General features: G+C 37.4%; 1 protein-coding gene across 5 annotated transcripts in view; it reads right to left on the bottom strand.

Moving 5' to 3' along the window:
* The window catches only part of plekhm1 (pleckstrin homology and RUN domain containing M1), a 42,522-nt gene extending 20,263 nt beyond the window's left edge, over positions 1–22,259 (bottom strand). For 2 of the 5 annotated variants that reach the window (XR_015503528.1, XM_087275206.1), the window contains exons 1-4: positions 22,099–22,229; positions 14,528–14,616; positions 6,811–7,055; positions 531–1,169 (exon numbers count right to left, since the gene is read on the bottom strand). Coding sequence is in view for 3 of the 5 variants with exons in the window: in XM_087275206.1 (XP_087131332.1) it covers positions 531–1,169; positions 6,811–7,055; positions 14,528–14,581 (938 nt within the window). In the remaining 2 variants the exon portion in view is untranslated. Of the gene's footprint in view, positions 1–530; positions 1,170–6,810; positions 7,056–14,527; positions 14,617–22,098 lie in introns of all 5 variants that reach the window. The other 3 variants (XR_015503527.1, NM_001327851.2, NM_001327852.2) reach the window with 3 other exon arrangements.
* Positions 22,260–23,842: the final 1,583 nt, after the last annotated feature.

The raw sequence follows: 23,842 nt of genomic DNA, 5'->3' as shown, positions 1-23,842 counted from the left end.
TCTGCTCAGCCTTCAACTGCAGCTTTGCTGTATTGAACAGATGCACGGCACTTCATAACTATAGCGGCAGTTTTTCGACTGAACTAAATTTATTTTTGTCGTCTTGGTCACACTATTTGAAGGGCCAGAATAAATTGCCTCGGGGGCCGGGTTCGGCCTGCAGGCCACCAATTGAATAGCCCTGGTGTACTCCAATAGCCGTTTCATTTTCCGTCAGCTTTGCACTTAAATACAGAAATTTTTAACTATTATGGCTCAGAACTTTGTTTTGTTGCAAGTAGCTGTGTAATAAGCAGAATAAAGTACATCCAGGAAGCATGTTTTCACAGAATAAAGCCCTCTTTTATACATCAGTGCTCTGCTTTTGCATCGGGCTGCCAATAAGCCTTCTGGGCTTTATTCTGCTATAAAAAATTAGGTTAAAACTGAAACATTACATTTAATAAATATTCGAGCAAGCATTGATATTGTGTGGGATTCTTTGTTTAACTCTAAAAGAAGGTAAATCTGTGCCTTTATCTTCTACTCACTCTGTAGCCGTGATCTTCTGCTGTTCATTGTGGTTGATCTCGGAGTCGCAGCTCCAGCGCTCCTTCTCTGGGCTCCTGAGCTCCTGGCCTTGCAGCAGACTGTCAGAGCTCAGGCTGGAGGACAGATGCGAAGACCCCGACACGGTGTCCAGACTTAGGTTTGAGGAGGTCAGCGGAGTGCTGGGATCACAGCCATCAATCTGATCTCTCCTCGTCTCCCTCTGGAGCGATTCGGGAGTCCAATCCGAGCCTCCAGAGCCGCCGGATGACTGGGACACCGTATCCCAGGACTCCTTGCGTTTGGGACCAAGATGCTGCTCGTCGGCAGGAGTTGGAGGGCAAAGACCTGCAAGGACCAGCGGCGTGTTGGTCCATTCATTGAGCACAGCAGATTTGTAGGAAAGCTGGAAGGTCAGTGAAGCCAAGCCCTGCAGGAGGGTGAGAAGCACCTCTCGGTCCTCCGGGTCCAGCAGAAGAGCCCCGGGCTGATAGTAGGTGCTCATTTTGGAGTTTTCACGAAGCAGCGAGGTCAGGTAACACTCCAGAAGCCCGTCGTTCAGCGCCAGCCGGACCCATGCTCTGCAGCGGCCCACATCAGAGTTAATGAAGCTTAGACGTTCCAGTTCTTGAACTACATCCCTAGAGGAGAAAGAGAGTTGATAGGCTTATGATGGAACCAAATTTTCTTGTTGCATTTAATTGCTAAAGTGTTTATCATGGTATAGAGCAGTGGTTCTCAAACTTTTTTCATCAAGTACCACCTCAGAAAAAAATTGTCTCTCCAAGTACCATCAAAATGAGCAGTATTGAAATACATTAGCGTAGTAGGCCCAGGAAAGCAGCTACAACTCTGCACAGTTAAAAAAAAAACGTGGCAGATTACCTTAGAAACATAGGCTATATGTCATATGGCATATTATATAAATCATTTTTGATAAATTTTGAAATGTGTGTAGCATGTACATGACATATTTCATTCTTCCGTGTACCACTAGAAGGAAGCCTACGCACCACTAGTGGTACACGTACCACAGTTTGAGAACCACTGATATAGACCATTTTAATGTGGTCATGTCATTGGCCCATGATGATTTCCTGCTTGTTACCTATGTCATAACTGTAACCGTACGTTCACACCGAAAGCGGCGAGAGCATCCAAGGTCGCTCTGGCCGCCCTGGCGACAACGCTGTCTGCCTTCAGCTCCGACGGCGAGAGCGTCAAAACTAGCTACATTAATCTCGTATTTAAAGGAGCCGTTGCAGCATATCAGTTACATTCCTGCATAAAACATGTTTCTAGCGTGGAAATGTTGCACACTTCTTATCAAACTCATATAACAATGGAAGATCAAGTTGCGAATGATGTAGCTTTGCTCTTTTTATCCAATATGTGTCCATATGTCTGAAATATCCTGAAGCAGAATTACTGTTTTGTACTGTCACATCGCGTGAGATTCCCGCTTTAAGCTTTTTTAATGAACATCAGTAACTCACCATTAAGTTATTTAATGCATGTTTCTGTAAGAAAACATTGTAAATATTTGTAAATCCGGCGACTGCAATCATCAAACCCTTGGGAACAACTGTTGTCAGAACCAAAGTTCACAGGTCTGTGTTCTCTGAACTCCCATTAAGCGGTGGACGTCTTCTTTCTGATTGCTTGCCGCCGAACCGCGTCATAGCTCATTACCATAAAGTTGACTTGATTTTAACTCTACTTAATGCCCACGCCGGAGAAGACGTGCCGCGCTGCTCCTCGCCGCCGGCTCTCATTGAAAATGAATGACTTCCGGCTACTTTGACGCTCTCACTGCTTTCGGCGTGAGCGTACGGTAACACGAGGCAACTAAAACTAAAGCGTACTAGTGTAAACGGGGCCTTAGTGTACTTAGTGCATTCCTTTGTTGTATACATGTTCAGAGTAAACTAAAACAAACTGCTAAATAATTCTAAGGTAATATAGGAAACACTTTAGAATAAAGTCTCATTAGTAAATGTTAGTTAACAGATTTAGATCAACAGTGAGAACAAATACTCTTTTGGTGTGGAAGGATGTTAAAAAAAAATGTATTCATCCCAAATAAGTTGTGTTCCTATAAAGCTATTATGCTTATTTATTGGCCTTTTGACTTGGAGATCAAGAGGAGTGTTGGAATTGGGTCGCCTATTCAATGAGTTAAGACAGGAATTAAAGTATTCCCAGTAAAGATTTTTATAAATTCCTACAAATTTGACACTTTTTAGTTACAGTTAAAAGAAGGTAATATACAATTTGATTTTATTGAAATACAAAAACAGTTTTTTTCTTCATGCATGCTTAAAAAAAGACCTCTGAATTATATACATTGCTGTCTAATACTGGTCATTCAACCTTTGATATGGGAATAGAATTTGAGGTCTATTTTTAGTTATGACGAGTGGATCTGCCTGCTCAAATATCTATCCCAAAAGTACTTCAATTTCGGTTCATGAACAAAATTGTAGTTCTCCTCCATAAAATATTTACCAATTGTTCCCAGCTATGTTTCAAATGTAAGTTAGACACTGGCACAGTGATGCATCTATTTTCGGATTGTGACAAAATCAAAAAGTACTGGAAAGAAATTCACAAAAATGATTCAAAAAATAATTGGAAAGACTTTTGCTTTGTTTCCAAAGGTATACCTTCTGAATTGTACATTGGAACAGTGTCTTGGTCATGAGAAAGAATGAGTATTACATTTTAGTATATACTTGGCTAAAAAAATGTATATTATTATTAATCAACTGCACAGATACCTTCAGTCAATATGTGTAGTCAGGCAATCAACACAATTGCACCACGCTGTTTAAATAGCAAATGCATTTGCACTCATATGTGCACCTATAGGCGTTCTAGTCTAAAAAAGGAGGTGTGTTAAGGTGCATTGCTGGTGCGTTGCTATTTTGAGGAACTAGAATAGACCGTTCAAAAGACCAGCTTTTATTAAAAATAAGCTCAGATTTGCCCACCTGTCAGGTTTTAGACTATATGGGGCACAGCATGTGTATCTGGAAATAACTCAGTTTTTTTGAGCACACTTTGTTATTATTGTTCATTTATTCGTTTGCTGGAAATTGAAACTGAATTTAGAAATAGTTTTGAAACAAATCTTTGAGCTTAACAAACTAAATTAATTATGTAGGCTAATATATTTCTGTTTATTCCCAAAACACACCCATAACTCATTAAGAGAATAAGCTCAACCCTGTTAGACCATGCGCCATAGCACAAAGCATGTTTTCCTGTCTTTAAAATAGCAAAAGTGCATTCGGACAGGCCCTTAATGCTTTGCGCCATGCGCTGTGGACTTTGCGCATGGATCGTCAAAATAGAGCTCTAGGTCTTTCTAAATTTGTTTTATAATCTTCTTTTATTTTTGTCTTTGCTTTGAAGCCTTTGTATGCATTTGTTAGAATGTCTAACAAAGAACTGCTGTACTTGTTGTTACGAGATACCAGTACCACTGTTGTTCTGTTGAAAAATAAATTATTAAATAATATTAAAAAAAAAAAAATGATCAAAAGAGAGAAAATCCAGATATTTTCACACTCAATGTGACAGGATTCCAGTGACAAGCAATATAGCTGTCTGCACCAAACATGGAGACACAACAGAAACATTTATATAAGGCCCTTCAGAAGCACAGAGGATTGCACTGCACTCCCAATGAAATATACAAAATACAAAACCTTATTGAACCTCTTTAACCTTAAACTGTAAAAACCTCTAAAACACGGTTCTGACTTTTACTTTCAAACCTTTTGCTAGTTATTTTGTTAAGATCTGTGGTAAACTATCTGCTTCTGCTTTCAGTATGCCAATAAATGTCACATATGTGGTGTTGAAACTCACACTGATAGCATTTAACACTGTAAAATAGTGCAAGAAACATACTAAAAGCACAATCAACAGCTGAGGTAATCTTTATTGTAGTTTTGGGACGTTTCTGTGAAAATGGTTTCTAAAAATGTAAAATTATGATAAAATGTGTTTATGGTTTAGTGACCCAAAAGTTTATCTAAAGTGAAAATTGCTTTTAGGAGGCCAAATGAACCGCACTTACATTGAGATTTTATAGATGTAAAGGTTTGCATTGTGATGTGCATCATACTGCCACACATTCCCCACACTAAACTGAAGTATAAATATGAAACTGTGTCATTATCAACGGACTTCCTCATTGACTCAACGCTCAGTAAGAAGCATAAAACTGGCCTTATTAAGCTGAACTGCACTGAAAACGTGAGTCAAGGGCCTTAGAGAACCGAGCGAATGAGTGTCACTTGACTCTTGCCCATAGCCTTTGGAGCAAATTACTAAAGCACATGATTAAACTAATCCTACAGGCTTGTCAAAACCCTCACAGAGTCTCCCGGGCATGCCTCTCTGTTTCCAAACTGGTGACATGTTGATCATCTGGAAAGACTTTTGAGGTTAAAATTATTCGGAAGCACAAAAAAAAAAAAGTGTAGGAACGATTTCAGAACGAGTGGCAGTATATTATAATCCATTAGGCTTATGAATGAATCTATTTACTTTATACTAAATTATACTAACCCACTAAGTGTTAGTGCATTTCCTTCTGAGTGTTTGTAAGATGTTTTTTCTAATGATATTACTATAAAATGGTCGCTTTTGTCTGTTGTGATTGGTCTCGGTTTACATTGTGCACTCCTGCATTTCAATACAAACATGGCCAAATGCAACTCACCAAGACGTAGATTCCTACGGTCTATGTGTATTGGTGGTTTGTCAAGCCCACTCCCCTGCACGATATTTAAAAAATCTGATATTGCAATTGTAACCTCGACCAGTCCTACACCCCCAAACCAAGTTGGGATCGAACCGGTGACTCTTCTCACGGGAGTCGGCTACTCTTATAAGGAGGCTAACACTAGAGCACCTTTTGGAGGTCAGAGGAGTAAAGGAGTTTACCTGTATAGCAGTTGACTAGCTGGCCTCTGTTAGACTCACGCCCCTAATGCCGAATTCGGACTGCATGATTTTCAAAGTAGTCTAGTCACAGATGTTGTCACACTGCATGACTATCTGGGTTAGCTTTCTGTTGGTGCTGTGTTTACACTGTAGAATGGATCGGGGACAAGGGGTTTCACATTGCACGAACACATTGCATTGCTTGTCCAGACTATGTCTCACAACCAAACAAACACTAGAAGTAACATGGAAACAATGCGAGGTCATGTAATATATCTTTCGTTATTTTATCTTTTGCTTTAGAAAATGCACTTATTTTGCTCACCTGACTAGTAACGAACAATTAGCATTTCTTGTTTATTTTCAACCAGAACACATTTTACACGGCATGATTTGAACCACTGACAGCCCCAGATATTTAGCATGCCAAATATCTCATGGGTGTCTGCGACCATCTTCGATTTTCTCAGTTTGCGTCATTGATAGTTCACATTGTGTGATTGTCACTCATGTGAATGAGCACCGATTTGCTTGTAATTTCAGGTATTTGTTGGTATTTCTCAAAACCTATTGGCGAGTCCAAATTGGGGATAAAATCATGCAGTCTGAACTCGCCATAAGCCTCACTCCCATCAGGATCACGGCATCAATGCAACCCCTATAGGTCCTACAGCACCCAACCTTCTCCAAGATCGAGATCAAACCAGTGAAGCATTGGTGTCGGTTGACCACGGCATCTGTCATTAGCTGGCCTTCATTACACAATATTTAGAGTTTTTGTGATATATATTGCGATATGAATAAGGGGGCGGAGGTTAAATCATTGATTTAGATTGGTTGGGGAGAATTTGTAAGGGTGTGAATCATCTGTAAAAATAATAAACAAATTGCAAGCAAGAATAATTACAAAAGAGCAAAAATAAACAGTGCTTTAAGGTTTTCCGGAGAGTCAAACAGTATTCAGGTACAGACCATGAATATTTAAATGTAAAATAAAAGTGTAAAGTCTTCATTATCTTAATAATTCAGTAAAATTCTTCAACGAAGCTACAGAAAGTTAAAGTTTCAGTCTGTTATGGTTATACTTTGCAATGACTTCACAAATCTCATGTCTTCTCAATTGTTGATCAACTGTAATCCCAAATCAACATTGCGTATTCTGCAATGTGACTATTGTGGACACACACATTGATGCCGAAACGATATATTGCGCAGCCAAAGTGTGAAGCACACTAAGAATTGCACAATATGTCCAATAACCAGTGCAAACTTTCTTATCATGCACACTATTGAAACTGATTCATAGTCTCGTCTCTGGCCCACCTGTGGGTGACAGTCTTCAACAGAGCCCAGAAGACTGGCTGAGGCAGCGCTCCTCGAGATCCTCCTTTGCGCACTTGACCTCCATCAGATCGGATGAACTTACTCTTGATTCCATGGATGAAAACCGCCTCCAAAGCACAGCACAGCAGGTTTGCTTCTAGATCCTCACTGGTGACCGCCGTGTCTGTGGTGATGTAGCGCTTCTGCAGGGCTTTTAATGTATGTGCGATCTTGCCCTTGATCCACTGCAGGGTACAGAGAGAGAGAGAGAGAGAGATTTTTGAATTTTTTGCCGTATCAGCTTCTATGGACATTTCATTGCAAAACCAGATCAAATTTACAACCTTTTATAAATGTCACTTTTCTATAATAAAAAATATAGATATAAAAAAATATCAACTGCCATAAAAAAAAACTGTCAAAAACGTTCACATTCAGGATTCACATTTTAAAATATTTCCTTTAAAGCATAGGCCTCATACTCGATTCCTGGAGGGCTGCAGCTCTGCACAGTTTTGCTCCAACCCTAATCAAACACAGCTGATCCAAACAATCAAGGTGTTCAGAACTACTAGAGACTATTAAGCAGGTGTGAGTTGGAGGTGTTTGGAGCTAAACTATGCAGAGCTGCGGCCTTTCAGGAATCAAGTTTGAAACCCATGCTTTAAAGTCTTTTTAGATAAACATCAGTGTCTGAGAACACTAAAAATAGGGCAGTCCAAAAGTGTACGTGGTACACTATGTACAGTTGCCTTGAACCGCGCTGAAGCAAGCACCTCCCGTCTCCCCTGTAGTCCTGCACTCACATTGCATCCGAGCCTGAGCACGCTTACGTCATCAATGATGCGCTGTTCAGTATAACAGCGCTCTCGCTCAGCACAGTGAAGTTTTAGTTATATAGTTTTAGTCGTTTGAACACCACCTGAGACCGATTCAGAGCACTCACACTTCACAAACGAACGGGCAAACGTGCCTGGGCATGGTTCGGATAGCATAGTGCGAGTGCACCAATGGTTCAGTTGGCCGGCCCTGGCCCAGTTGGAAGAGGTGTGCCAGAGCGCAGTTCACTTGGGTTGGGTTTGGCTTGTAGTATAAGTGCAAAACGCAACTGAGATGCGACGTCACTTTTAGGGGACTGTTTCATATAAATGTATTATTCATTCTTACTGTTCAATGAACGCAAACTCGTAGTTTATTAAAGATGCAAACCCCTCGCTGCATATCAGCTACACCTTCAGGAAACCTCCTAATACCTGCAGCCCGAGGACTTTTATGATAATTTGAGTGTCAAAAGCGGCTGATCTGTTCGTGTTTGACTACGTGTCACTCGATCTCAAACAAGTCAAAATAATACAAAACGATATAACTAAAGCAATCTCCACTGTGCTGAGTGAGAGCGCTTCTCTTCATGTTAAACTGAACAGTCGCATCATCGATGATGTAAGCGTGCTCAGGCCCAGTATGTAAAAACAAAATGTGAGTGCTGGCCGAGTGGAAGAGGGGATGGGGGACAATCGCGCTTTGGCACAGTTCAAGGCAACTGTATCCTAATATGAGTGCGCCCTTAGAGTTGACATAAAGGGATAGTGCAGGGTACACAAGTCTGGAAATACCTTATGCTGCAGTCACGCCAGACACGGCAGGCGCATCAAGCGTGAGTGATTTACATCTTAAGTCAATGCAAGCGCGCGAATAGACAAACTGCGGCGCGATACGCGGCGCGAATGACGCAAATGGCGCGGGGCGAATTGAGCGTTAACGAGCATTTCGCGCGAATCTCTCGAATTCGAAAATCTGAACTTTAGCGTACATTCGCGCCGCGTTAACCAATCAGAAGCTTGCTCTTGTGGGGGCGTGATTGTGACGTAGAACCTGTTGTCGGTCTTCCGAGGGAAATCCTCCAGCCTTCACCGACAACAGTTCATCAAACTCGGCTTGGCTCAGTCAGATGCACCGCTGAAAGCCTCTGTCAGCCAGGTTAAGTTTCTGGAGGAGTTTATGAGCTCACAGAGCTGGATGCACCTCTGAAAGAATGTAGTGGACTCAGACACGACCCTAAACGTATCGACGCTGTTTTTCAGTCTTCATAAAGCACATAAACACTGTTATTTTCTTCATAAAATCCTTGTTAGCCTTTTAGCTATGAAGCTAGAGTCTTCGGGCAGACAGAAACCCTGCCCATCACGCGAATCCGTGTCTGTTCTGAAGTGAATTTGACACGCGAATGAAGCGGGGTTTGACGCACGTACAAAGCGAGTAAACTCAAATGTTCACGCGGCTATTTACACGCAAATAGCGCAATTTATCCGTGCGTTCCGCTTCTGGTGTGAACACAGCATTAGGCTTTTGAGATCAGCACTCAGAGATCAGCACTACACTGAACAGATAAATTCCTTTGGACTACAGGGAAATTCGACATCTTTACCTTTGTAATGCCTATGTGAAGTTTTTGTGCAAGTGCGCCCTCTAGTGTCCAGTATGAATGAAACTGATATTACATTACACAACACTATTTAGCAAACAAAAATAGAAACAATACTCCTTTTCCACTAAATAGGTTTATACTAATGTCATGAAATGAATGTAAACAGCTGAAACAATGGAATTCCCCTTTGCTAACATTATTAATAATTCAAATGGCATTTCATTGGACACAAGCAGACTATAGCTTTGTGTAAAGCACACGGTGCATTTACCAGAAAACACATTGATGTATTATGAAGTCCACATCACCCATCCCTAGTGGAAATACTAGGATAGTCGATAGTTATTGATTCAATGATACAGCAAGCTGACTCCATTTCAACCAAGTCAAAATCAATAATTTAACCTTAAATACCTCTTTAGTTCAATATCTTGCACAATATTGTACTGTATCACATAAACTACTTGTACAGTCTGCCTTAGATTATGTGTTAACTATATGTATCCTTACATTACAGAATGTTATCTATGTATAGGTTTACGATTGCTTTTACATTTAGTGTTGGTTTTATTAATGTTTATATATGTAACACTATAATCCTTTGAGACACAAAATTTCATTCCACTTTATTTAAAACCAAAGCTTATAGGAGTGTAATTTAAGACTGGCTATCGGATAGTTGTATGATCATGACATTTAGGTCAGCAGACTGAATCTACAAAAATACAACAAAAACAAGTTTACAGAAGCAGTGGAGAAGGCTTTGTGCCGCCTCTTGAGGACCTGAAACAAGAGTGCAGAACGGACATGCCATGTGAATGTGAGCAATACCTACAGACAGACTGTCACCTGACGTCAGCTGACTGACTAGTGCATATGAGCCAAAGCACTGACAAATCAGAGCGCTAGAAATTCAGCATGGCAACCTTTTGAATAAGTCAAATGACATGTAAAACCCAGCAGTCATGATGAAATGAGCCCAAGACGACTACAAACCAAACCACTGAGCGTGTGTTTAAGGGTTGATCATGATAAGCACAAAATCTTTGACGAATGAGGAAACTCTGACCCTGATTAGATCTAGTTGTGCATGTATAAGAGGCACAAAATGCACAGAAGAGCGTTCACTTTTCAGTTCAGTTCAGAATACACATAATATATGATCTTTAAACCTTAAAGTTAGAACTGAAATGATCACTCTCACCTTGAGTTTTCAGATTAAATAACTTTATAAATGGCATTTTAGAACAAAAATTATTCCTGTCCACATTGGCGATTCACCAAGCATTTCTGAAAAGATCTCCGTCCACACTGTACCACTGAGAACGCACATCACGTCACCACACACACACAAACAAGCATGCTGCAGCATATGCACACATCTGAGCTCCAGCAGTCAGCGGGTGCTTTGAGCACAAAACCCCAGAGAGCAGTGCACGTTGGACAGTTTATCAAGAATGTACTGCTGGATGGCGTCTCACTATAGTTGTTAAACGTGTTATTTAATTAAACTGGTCTCTAACGACTCTTCTGTCTTTTGAATCTATCAGGTAACGTGTCACAGCGTCAGTACAATGCTTTAATCCTTCGCCTTCACGCTTGTACTTGGTAATTTTAGCGAAAATGCCGTTGGTTGATTCCTGTTGGTTGTGCACAGTGCTTAATTTATACATTGAGTTCCCGGAACAGATCGGGCTTACAGATGCGGCATGTTACCAGAGCAGGGAGAGGTAACGGATTGTTTGAAAGTAAAGCCTGTGGAGGTGGGCGGGGACATGGTGTAGGGTTGTGTCATGGATGAAAGTGAAGAGTGGGGAGGGGTGGTGTCACGGACGAAGGGGAAGAGCGAGGGGTGGGGGCATGGTGGCAGGTTTTGTCACGAATGAAAGTGAAAACCAGGGGGGATTGTCACAGCCGAAAATCACGCGGAGTGTGTGAGAAGCGGGACCGGTTAAATGAGGTGCCTAATCAGATTTCACAGGTGCCAGACCCGGCTTGTTCTGGCACAAATTAAACCCTGGTTGTGCACCTTTTTTACCAACCAAATTTGTTGATGCCATTGTAACGACAGATCACTCTGCTTATTCATGTCAGAGTCCTGCGGAAAAAAAGATTGACAGTTGGTAATTTGTGTGTAACTTTAATCTTTATTTATTTATGATTTGGTTATGGGAAAAACAAACACCTTGCGGGTCAGGTAGTTGAAACGGTTGGCTACAATTAATTAATATGTTTTGAATTAATTAATTATTCATAAATAATTGATTTACCACCGCCTATGACGATGATGCCATCGTCCATCGCAATGTTTCACATTAGATATCGTACGATGCCAAATTGGTCGACATCACACAACACTATTGTAAGCTTAAACAAATAATCTAAAAATAAATTAAAAATACTAAATGTGAAAAAATAGCAAATGATTTAAGATTTATTTAAAATAACAAACTGATTTATCAGATAAAAATAATATTTATTTGTAAGCCTGAATTAAAAATAAATAAAGTAAAAATAAATAAATGAATAAAGGATAAAATAATAAATAAGGATAATAATAAAAGGGTAACCTATGAATTGAGAGTTTATACTCTAAAAACCTAAATTATTTATTAACTATTGGTTTATTTTGCGTTTATGTGTGGAGTTTGCATGTTCTCCCTGCTTTCGCGTGGGTTTCCTCCGGGTGCTCCGGTTTCCCCCACAGTCTAAACACATGCTTTACAGGTGAATTGGGTAGGCTAAATCGTCTGTAGTGTATGAGTGTGTGTGTGTGGATGTTTCCCGGAGATGGCTTGTGGCTGGAAGGCCATCCGCTGCGTAAAACTTTCTGGATAAGTTGGCAGTTCATTCCGCTGTGGCGACCCCGGATTAATAAAGGGACTAAGCCGACAAGAAAATGAATGAATGAATGAATGAATGAATGGCTTATTTTGCTGCTTTTATCTTCTTTTTTGAGGATGAAATGTTGTAAGGATGTATGTAATTATGCAGTAAACTTTCGCAGCAGACGACGCATGTGTAAAAGTATATTGGGTCTGTACATTGCAGCTGATAATCAAAGATCAAAACGACTCGACTGAGGAATTGTTGTACCTTTATTAACTCAACAAGAAATTTCCATCAACAAAATTGAGGCCAGTTAAAACGCTGAGTGACTGGTGACTTTGGAAAAACCACTAACCACAGCGGATAGAAAGCGAAAGTTGATGTCCAAAAACTATAAAGCTGATCATCTAATAATGTTAACGAAAGTGAATTAAAAAAAAAATCAGATGTGTCCAAATACTGAATCACTGCATTAAGTATCCTTGTAGTGTAAATGCAGCAATGCAGCTTGACATAGAAGTTCTAGTAAATTAAAACTGCGTCAGTTTTTTACTGAACCTGAAGAGTTTCATTCACATAGCCTTTGTCTTGCTTTAGTTCTGTAAAAAAAATAAAAATTAATATAAAGTATTACAGGATTGCTGATAACAGCAGGTCTTAAACATATAAAGAGGAAATAGCCAGAGAGAAAAGCATATCTCTTGTGCGGAACTTCTCAAATGAATGCAAAAGTTGTCTGGTTTCCATTCTGTATGTGTGGTCTGACAGCTTCAAGACAACATGCAAACTGAGCTATCTTTTCAACTCATTTGCATAAAAGTAACAGCGTCAAATTCCTTACAGGCTTCTGTTGGTCTCACAACGTCTTGTTGCAACCAGTTAAAACTTTTATAATGGTATATGTAGTATCACAATGTTGATCTAAGCTGCAAAAAAGATTACCAGTTATAACAACACAGGCGTATTGTTTTATTGTATATGCATCTTCAGAGTAAACAAATGTTCATTCATTCCATTTCCTAAGGCTTAGTCCCTTTATTCATGAGGAATTGCCACAGCAGAATGAACCGCCAACTTATCCAGCATATGTTTTACAAAGCGGATGCCCTTCCAGCTGCAACCCAGTACTGGGAAACACCCATACACTCTCATTAACACTCATACACGATAAGATTAATAAAAGCTTTTGTAGTTTTTATTCTGAGTTTATGTACATATAAAAGGTCGCAGTATATTCAATCAATATTTCAGCTTGATTCATAAGCCTGATTGGCAGCACAGTGGGTAGTGCTGTCGCCTCACAGCAAGAAGGTGGCTGGTTCGAGCCTCGGCTGGGTCAGTTGGCATTTCTGTGTGGAGTTTGCATGTTCTCTCTGTGTTGGTGTGGGTTTCCTCCACAAGTCCAAAGACATGCGGTACAAGTGAATTGGGTAGACAAAGTTGTGCGTAGTGTAGGAGTGTGAATGAGTTTGTATGGTGTTTTCCAGCAATGGAAGGGCATTCGTTGCGTGAAACATATACTAGATAATTTGGCGGTTCATTCCGCTGTGGCGACCCCAGATTAATAGAGAATCAGCCGAAAATAAAATAAATGAATAAATGAATGAATGAATAGGCCTGATAAATGTCAAAATATTAATGTTTGAAATCTTAAGATAACCCAGTCTCCAATCATGAGGCGCTGTTATGAACACCACTGCAAATACAACGAGAATATTCTCTAAAAGCACTCTTTAAAAGCTTAAATATACAATTTGTATGAAAATATAATTAATATAGAACACACAGCATTCTGAAGGTCATATATCAATGTTCGTTATTACGATATGCAGTTGAAGTCAGAATTATTAGCTCCTGAAATTTTTTTTTGCACCAATCCATGTTAAACAGAAAGTTTTTTTTTTCTAAACATTAATAAACATAATAGTTTTAATAATTTTATAATAGTTATAATATTTTCTAATAATTTATTTTCTTTATTTTCTTTGCTTAAAGTGACATTTAAAGGCTTAACTGAGTTATTTAGGCAAATCATTGTATAATGATGGTTTGTTCTGTAAGAAAATATTAAGACAAAATGTTGACCTAAAAATGTTTTTAAGAAATGAAAAACTAGAGGAAATAAACCAAATAAGACTTTCTCCAGAAGAAAAAATATTATAGGAAATACTGTGAAAAATTCCTTGCTCCGTTAAACATCATTTGGGAAATATTTGAATGAGAAGAAAAAAAAAAAAAATCACAGGAGGTTTAATAATTTTGGTGTACCTCTAATAAGCTTTATCTTTCATTAAATGACACCCAACTTCAATTTAAACTTAATAAAGTTTCCTTGAACAGATTAAGCTTCCCGCAAGTGAACTGAGCTTTAGCTAGAACCTGCTCAGCAAGCTTTCAAGAGTTGCCATCAATGACCATGTAACATTCCCAAATCGAAACGAAAAAGATGAGGAAGTAACAAACCTGTTTAACATCTTTAGCGTCTGGGCCGCTCTCAGGTGTTTGGGTGGCCAGCATGGCTCCTCTAGCTGTGATTATTTCCACTTCACACACTGCAAAACAGCCAGACAAATCCAAATAGAGGAAATCAGGAGAGTTGCAACATTTTGCAATTCATGCAGTGTCTAAAGACTGTAACATTCCCACATTACTTCCAAATTTCAGAAGTTTCAAAATCTATAACTTTTGCTTGATTTGGCCAAAAGAGTGCTTCTGTTTTAACCCAAAGTACAAGATATGATGAATAAAACAGGTATTTTACACAAATTTGTACATAGAGACAAAATCTTCCCTCAGAACACATACACAAAATGAAATATAAACATAAAATCAATCAATAGGTACATTAACCCTTGTGTACTGTTCAAATGTACTACTATATTATTATGTTCATGGTTGTTTAAGCCTCATTGACTTCTATTATAATGACATTTTTAATGGCAAAGTACTGTCAGCATATAATCATGCATTCGTTTTTGCTGGTTTTCCCTGTTGGGAACAGGTAAACTTGTCATTTTTACTGTTGATAATCAGTTGGCAGCATTAACCCTTTAGCCGGGCCTGTGCAAAAAAAACTCTGACTTTCAATTGGAGTTCTACAAAGTAAATCAGCAGATTATAGTGTGTGTGTGCCTAAATACTACTATGATTTTTGTGTTCTGAGAGTTGAGCTCCTTATCTAATTTTCTGAAACATCAAGATAAGTGTTAAAGATCTCTCCCACAAGCACATGACAAATGTCAATGTCACTATAAATGGACGTCAATGGGGCAAAAACTGCCACGAACATAATGAAAGGGCAGTAAATTTGCCCAGAGTATATTGTTGAATTTTTAAAAGTTTTCAAAGCATTTTCCCAAAATACTTGTCAAAAAAAATACATTTGCTCAAACACAGAGAAAGCTGTGGTCAAACTAAAACTCAAAAGAGTGGATGAAAACATCCAAAACAGCACACAAGGTTTAAGAAATGCTTGTGCTTGGGTTTAATATTAAGATCTGCTTTCAGAGATTTGATCACAAACAGTTAACAATGACAAATCGTAGGAGAACACTTGTGTTTTACAGTCTGTGGTTCAGATTTTATCAAGGCTCTTCCCTCTCATTTCATCATGCTCTAATTCACTTTAGAGGGAGCACTCAGTGTAACACAAAGTGTTAGGTAAGTTACTTAATAATTCAGTTATCAATAAATCATGATTGGTCATTAATACTGTATTTAAAAATGCTTTTCAGATTACTTTGTCTGAAATGTAACAATTACTCAATAAGCAATTCTGTACTCAATACTAAAACTCATAGCCATAGCTATCCAAATGTATAGCTAATAGAAATTAAACTATAATCATTGTACAAAGGACCTTTTAGTTATATGTTTAATAAAACATTAACACTTTAAAATGTTAAACTAATATCTTTAGTTTTAATGGGTCTATATTGCGCACTGATTCTTGCATGTGCAATTGTTCAACTTTTGTTACTTAATTCTTAAAAATGCAATTATTCAGCTAAATATGAAACAATCATAACAAGAATCAATAGCATATATTTACAGCCTTCTGATTTGCTTGGAAGATCAAGCTAGAACCAGTGAGGTTGGGTTTTGGCCAGCGATCAGGCGAAGCTTCTGTTTAGATGAATACAAGATCAAGCAAGATCATAGCAAGAAACCATTTCTCTGCTTCTCTGGCAACTGTTGAATATTCAGTATGTACAATATTTAATACAAGTATAAAGAACAATGATTAAACTACTTTAAAATGAAAAAAGAAATCCCTTTACTTTTCCAGCGGATAAGTAATTTAATAACAGTGACAAGTTATTTTATAACTAATCAATCACACTCAACACTGCACACGAGCACAGCAGAATGAACAAACATTACATCATGATGAACAAATACAAAAGCGCATGTGATGCCAACTATTTTGTGTTTTCAAATAGGCTTGATAACACATGATGGAAGTCCAGCCAGAAGAGTGTTGCAATCGTCCAGCTTGGAAATGAAGAAGGGTCTGGAAAAGAAGTTGCACAGCTTGCTCCTCCAGAAAAGCCCTGATCTTTCTAACGCTCATTCAGTCTTTGACCTTAAATATCAGCAGGGCCCTCATGTAAGAAGACTTGCGTGGAAATCTTACTAAAACATTGCGTACGCACAAAGCTGTAAATGTGCGTACGCAGAAAAAATTCCGATGTATGAAACACTGCGTATGCCGAATCCCACCCATATTCTTTTGTACATCTGAATGAACGTGAAACTGAACGCAACATGTACGAGCACAAAACCCCTCCCTGCCTCCTCCCCCGTATGAATATACTAATGACTCTACTTTGGCAAAACCCAACGAAAAAGCAATGGCAAAAGCAAGCAAGAAGAGAAACTTTGAACAGAATGTGAATTGGAGGTGCTGCTTTCGGAGGTAGACCGGAGGAAAACGCTGTTATTTGCAAGTTTGTTCTCCGGAATAAATAACAAAAGAAAAAAATAGAGTGGGAGAGTTTAGCTGATGCGGTTGACACAGTTGGGTCTGAACATCGCACTGTGGAGTTAAAAGAGAAATAGTGTGATTTATAGGTGTAAAATGTTGTAGCACTCTTAACAGTCTCAGTGGTGCAGCTCGAAAAACGCATGTCAGCATGTTTTGACACGTTCGAGCATGAATTCGGTTCGAATCCAGCGTCTGATGAACTCTTTCTTATTTTTTCCCCCCGCTACATATCAGATTTTGCCTACTATTTATCACGAGAAAGACAAGTAGGAATCATTAATAAGTTTGTGGATCATATTTTATTTGCACATTTATTGAATGGAAATGTTTCTGATTCACGTATGCAAATTCATCTTCAGGTGGTGCCTTTATAGCAATGCGTGCGGTAGATCGCTCCCACTACAATGGGAAAACAGGCGACCGCTGCAAATTGCGCTTTAATGTTTAGCTGGTCAACTGCATGGTATGGAAACATTATATACCTGCTAGATGAACCCGTCTCATACAGCTGCGATTGCAAGGCTCAGACACTTTGTAGAGAGCAATTTAACAACTGCCTCTAGGAGTCGCCAATGGAAATAAAACAGACACGCACAAAAAATGTGCGTACGGCAGCCATAAAGCTGGAGTGGAGCTGCGCACATTCCCACGTTCATTTCATCGTTAGAAAATCCAAACGTGAGCGATTCTGTGCGTGAAACCTGGCGTACGCAGCGTTGATACATGAGGCCCCTGGTTAATAAAAATCACTCACAGACAATGAATGGAAGTATGAATCCCTTGTTTGAGGCAGTGGATTTTAGATTATGGTCTTTTTCAGCTGTCTGATTGCTTTTTACTATGAACATTTACACTATAAATGCAACACAATCAAATGTGTGTTTGGCTACTCTTAAAACATTTATTTGTGTTTACATATTCGTTATTCTGTATTGTCTAACATATAAATAGTAAATAGAGACCTTAGTTAGTCTATTACTTCGTAAAATGCTTGCACATCGCTTGCTCAAGCTCATGTGTTCCCAAACCAACAAGACTACACTCCATATTGACCCAATGTTGGGTAATTTTGGCAACACACACACACACATATAATTTTTATAGTCCATTACTCATCTTCAGAAAACAATATGTTTTTAGTATCTAAGAGATTTTTGTACCTCCACTGCAAATCTTTTCACTAAATATATCAATATGTCACATCTTCTGAAGAGACACAATATGCTGAACAGAATTAATTTAGTCGTTGTGTTCACGAATATACCTTTATCTGTAAATATAAACAGAAGCTCCGCCTGATCGATGGCCAAAACCAAACCTTGATCTTCCAAGCCGATCAGAAGCCTGTAAGTATTGTTGATCACTGTCTACATGTAAATGAGGCCATCAATCAAATCAGTTCACCATCTTTGTTTCATTAGACGGCTCCGTTAATCAGACTTGACTTTTTCTTTAACAAACCTTTTGAACTTGTTAAAACGTGTCTCGACCCTTCACAATCAATAAGCCGAGACGCTTTTTAAACATGTGGATGACATGCTATTCTGGTGGTTTTGTCAAATTATACATGAAAACCTGCTGAATTAACTGTATACTAACGAAGCAAGTTGTTAAATGGATGGTGCTAAAATCCCTGCATGTTTACATAACAAAGGAGATTTAAATAAAGCTCACAAAAACCCAATAAGCAGAAGATTAAGCGTGTGTATGACAAACTGACAGTCTTTGTTTATGTGTCGAATAGTGGAAGTGATACACACATTCCTGCCAGTTTCCTCTTCAGATGGATTTCCAGTCACAAGTCAGTGAAGTACATGCACAAGTCGACATTTTCATTTCACATTTCATTAAGCATCCTTTTATGCATGATATTTACATGTGGTTTAACTGATAAAGACGTGTGCTTAAAGGAAAATTTCCTCCAAAACTGAAAATTCTGTCAGCATTTACCAACACTTCACTTTTCACTAAACTAGGGTGCGTTTCCCAAACGACATAACTCGTGGCTGAACTATCATAGTACAATGCATCATTTGGGAAACGAACAATGTAGTGACGAGTGTTTCCCAAAACCCAGTTTCTCTGTCGAAGATCCATTGTTGGAACCATGTTAACTATAACATAAAACACCCATAATGATGCTCTAAATGGTGTGGCATAACTACTTCTTTAGTGAAGAACCCCATCATTTTTTTGTGCAAGTTATATTGTTTTACACGCACACACACTTAAAAAAAGGCAATATTAGTTTTGGTAAAAAACATGCACTCGCTTTCCATAATAATTGAAAAATATGCAAATGGCACATACTGTGTTTCCCTTACTAATATTATTAGGAACATTGCATTATAAAATATATTCTAAATTAACATAAAATCACTTACAAAAGCTAACAAATATTCTAATATCATATATAAATCATATAAATAAATAAATAATGAGGCGATTTATTATGAAATGAAATGTAATATTTATTACTTATTGGGAAAAGAAAAAAATCCTACTTTAATAATAATAATAATGATATTAATGATGACGATAATGCTGATGATTATTTTTAGTAAGCAGGATATTGTTTATGTATTTTTTTATTTTTTGAAAAGTCTACTTTTACAATTGGACACATGCAAACCACTGCAGAAATGTTCTAACCAGCAGGCCCGAGTCATATACAGTACAGATACTTAATAAATAACCTACTATAAATTAAAAGCATTAACGTATGCTATGTTTTTTGTTTTCATAAGCTTTGGAGACGTAACGTAAATTCAGCTTTTAATAATAGGTCACCTATAGCTTTCGTCATGAGACACGACTGTGTTCAAAATGACATCAATGTTTTCAAAGTGCACAGTGAAGGGAGCACAATTGTAAACATGAAGATCGCTAAAACTGAACTGTAAAAATAGTTTATTACACCTAAGAGAGACTTTAATGCTTTAAAAAAACATTTACAAGTTTAAATGTTGTAAATGAATAGGGCATAGGAGGGATAACTGGGAATAGAACACAGCCAGGCACTATATTTCTAACTACAGCTGCAGAGGTGTAGTTACAAGCATACAAGTTTGTGAATGTTCATTTGGAACGATGGATTTGGGAAACGACAAATCAACAAACTATGTTTGTAACGACACAACTTGTGACCTTAGTTGGCTAACAATGGTTTTCGGAAACGCACCCCTGTTTGAATTTCTACTTATGTTGAACATAATAGAAAATATTTTGAGAAATGTTTGGAAACTGTTGGCGCCCATTGACTTCCACAATATTGAATTTTCCTTAAGTAAGTGGTTATCGATGGTGTTCAACAGAAAATAAACCGTAAAATGTTTGAAACCAGTTTAGGGAGAATGAAGCAAGTACATTTTTTTTTGGTTGAATTAAACCTTTAAATAGATAAAAATGTTTGTAGTACACTTGGAATCCTGCAATTTTATTTTGGACAACTGCACTGCAAAACCTAAAAAGTTAAGATAACTCAAACCGTTTGAGGAAACCGATCGTAACAAACCATTAAAGCTCAAAATCCAACCCTATAGAGCACTGTGAACTTAATCCATTAGAGTAGTGTTCCCCAACTGGTGGGTCAGGACCCAAAAGTGGGTCGTTGGAACATTTTCAGTGGGTCGCGAAGTGTGTGGTCAAAAAAACAACAAAAGTTTAATTTTTTACTTATTTTGCTTATACCGGACTTTTATTTTGAAATGCGTACGCAACAACCCTACCGTTTAACATGTGAAATTTCATTTAATTATTGCAACAAATATGTTGAAGCGCAAGTACGACCCTGAATATGTATAGCATGGATATATATATATATATATATATATATATATATATATATATATATATATATATATATATTGACGACAAAAAAAGACTTAAAGCCTCAGTGTCATGTAGTGAGGAGCATGAAACCTTCTAAATTAAAACAACCTTTAGAAACCAGAAAACATGTATGTTAAGAGTTTATTATTAACAGTATTTGTTGTTTTTACTTTGTAATATTTCTGTAATTTGATCCATTTTGTTAAATGACGGCAATAAAATAGTGTTTATTTGTAAGCCTTGGTGTATTTCTAATGATGTATCCGTCACTACTTGTTTATGTTAACAAAGAAATACAAATTAAGTATAATTCCTAAAATTGTATTACAGTTCCTAAATATTTGGGTCGCGGCTTGATGATCATGTAAAAATGTGGGTCCCATGGCCAAACCAGTTGAGAACTCCTGCATTAGAGCACAGTAAAACCCAATAAATGAAGAGAACTAAAACCAACTGAGTGCTGTAAAGGCCAGTAAGTTAAGGCAACTCAAAACATTTGAGGAAACTGATTGCAACAAACCATTTACGTTAAAAAACTGATCTGTACTAAGAACTTACTCCATTTAAGTTGAAGTAATGAGATATTGAATTATCTAATTAGCATCAACACTGTTCAAAACTCTTTACAGATAAACAAAATTAACTTTCAGTAAATTCTGAGCTAACTACACTTATTTTATTTGATAAAGTTGGGTTTTACTGTGTGTTAATGCAAATAATCTGATATTTACTGAGCTTTAAGATAGTTAATAAAGGCTACTCTTTCACAATTTTCATAATACATTTAAAAACATTGGTTATACTGACTAAACTGTGATTTTTGCCATTAACACGAGTTCAGAAACATAAATGCATTAACACAAACCTTATAAAGGTCCATTTTAACCGTTTAGGACAGAAAAGAAGATTTAGATAACTTAGAGTGGGTTTTATATTCGCACATTCACACTTTCTCCTTTATAACTTTAGAAAAGTATTATTTGCAAATTCTAAATAGAGAATTCATATTAGCAGCCAATAGATATCAAAGTACAACATTAAGATGAGCTAAAGTCAATGAGTCCATGCTAACTTAACTGTTAATGCTGATTTAAAGTCATCCTTATGCTATTTCAGACAACATATTCAAGTTAGCGTGTTAAATAATATAGGGAGCGTGTCACAAGCTGTCGCTGATAAAAACTGAACGATTGTGTGAATATAAAACCAACTTTACCTCAATGGGAATTGCAAACATCGTTAATCCAGTGAACTCCACTCACCATGCCTGTTCTGCGTCGATGCGTCGTGGGTTCCTCTGAACTCCTACGCGCTCATCGTGCCTCTTGTGTTTTCTTTCCTCGTACTGAAGCGACGTGAGCTCGAGTCGTGTGATATCTGTCACTCGTTTGCTGATCCAGGAAAAAACAAAAGCGCAAAGGAGGTACAGATGTGAGCAGATCAGCTGACGCGAAGTGCAGCATGGGAAATGAACGCAGGGTTCATCGTGTTCCTGTTGACGAGCTGTGCGATTGCGCAAGCCGTGCGCAACATTGATTGTACTGAGACGGGGGACAGCCATCAGCACAGAGTAAAGTCTAAACGGGATACAACTGCGGATACTCACATCAAAATAGCATAATTTTTGTGACACAGTACAAGAGTAATTAATATTTGTACATTATTATGAGGATTGAGGTTGGGGTAGACGTTCATAAAATGCAATTTAAGAGGTAATTTAACAAGTATTATGAAGAATATTCGGTATAATTACTGTTTTTACACTATGTGATGGTTGGCTGGTTGGACGCTACTGAAATACAGTGAAATGGGTAATTTAATAAATAAAATGTAGAATACTCGGTATAATTACTATTTTTTCATTACTGTGAAGGTTGGGATTAGGGTTGGCGTAGAGGTAGACGTTAATAAAATACAATTAATAGATTAATTAACGAATAATTCTCGTTAACTTCCGTTCGCGGTTGTATCCCTTCCAACAACCAGTCGTGACTCGTGTGGTATGTTGTGGTTGTCAAAAATGACACTGACATCTCTTGCTCTTCTTTCTGTGAAACCTCTTCTGAATCTGTTGCTCACTTGTTTTGGGAGTGTCCCACTGTTAAATCTTTTTGGTCTGATGTAAACTCTAATTGTCCAAAAGGTTTGTGGTGATTTTTCTTTAAGCTATACACATGTTATTTTGGGGCTTTACATTAAAGGAAAATAATTCCTTAATTCAACTTTTTGCATTACCTCATTTTATTTATTGGAAAGTTTTTTATACACAAATTTAAATATACTCATTTTAAGCCTAATTTTTTATTTTTTTAAACGAGAACTAGCTCTTTATTTAAGTACCATCACAGACTCTCACAATAAGAAAGCTATTAAACTTCTAAAATATGTGATTTATTTAATATTCTGCAATAATTTGTTTTATCTTTGTCATGTGCCCTTAATTATTTCTTTTTTTCTTCTTCTCTCTCTTGTTCTCTTTATTTTGTTTTACATATATTATATTTGTTCTAAATTTTTTACATTCCACTTTTTTCAAAAAGTCACATTTCTATTGATTGTACCATACTTTCAGTTTTGTATCTGTATTTGTTGTAATGTAATGTTATTATTGCAATAAAAAAAACACTACTGCAAACCTAAAAAAAGATATGTTGTGGTTGTTTGCTACCCTCAAATTTACAGCAGTGTAAAAATTTTAATTATTTTTTACACGGTCACAAATGCTATATTGATATATATATATATATATATATATATATATATATATATATATATATATATATATATATATATATATATCAACCAACTACCAGCAGTTTTACAAAGCAGTAAGTAAATTAAACTAAAGAGAAAACAATTTATTTAAAAAGGTATATTAAAAAAAAATTAAGCATAAGAAATTTGTTGGGATGATGTTTATTATGCAATTCTTGTGTAAAGTTGAGAATAGGCGGAATATT

This window comes from Danio rerio, chromosome 12 (assembly GCF_052040795.2).
Source record: "Danio rerio strain M-AB ecotype USA chromosome 12, GRCz13ab, whole genome shotgun sequence".
Lineage (NCBI taxonomy): Eukaryota > Metazoa > Chordata > Actinopteri > Cypriniformes > Danionidae > Danio > Danio rerio.
This window is presented reverse-complemented; position numbering and strand designations above follow the sequence as displayed.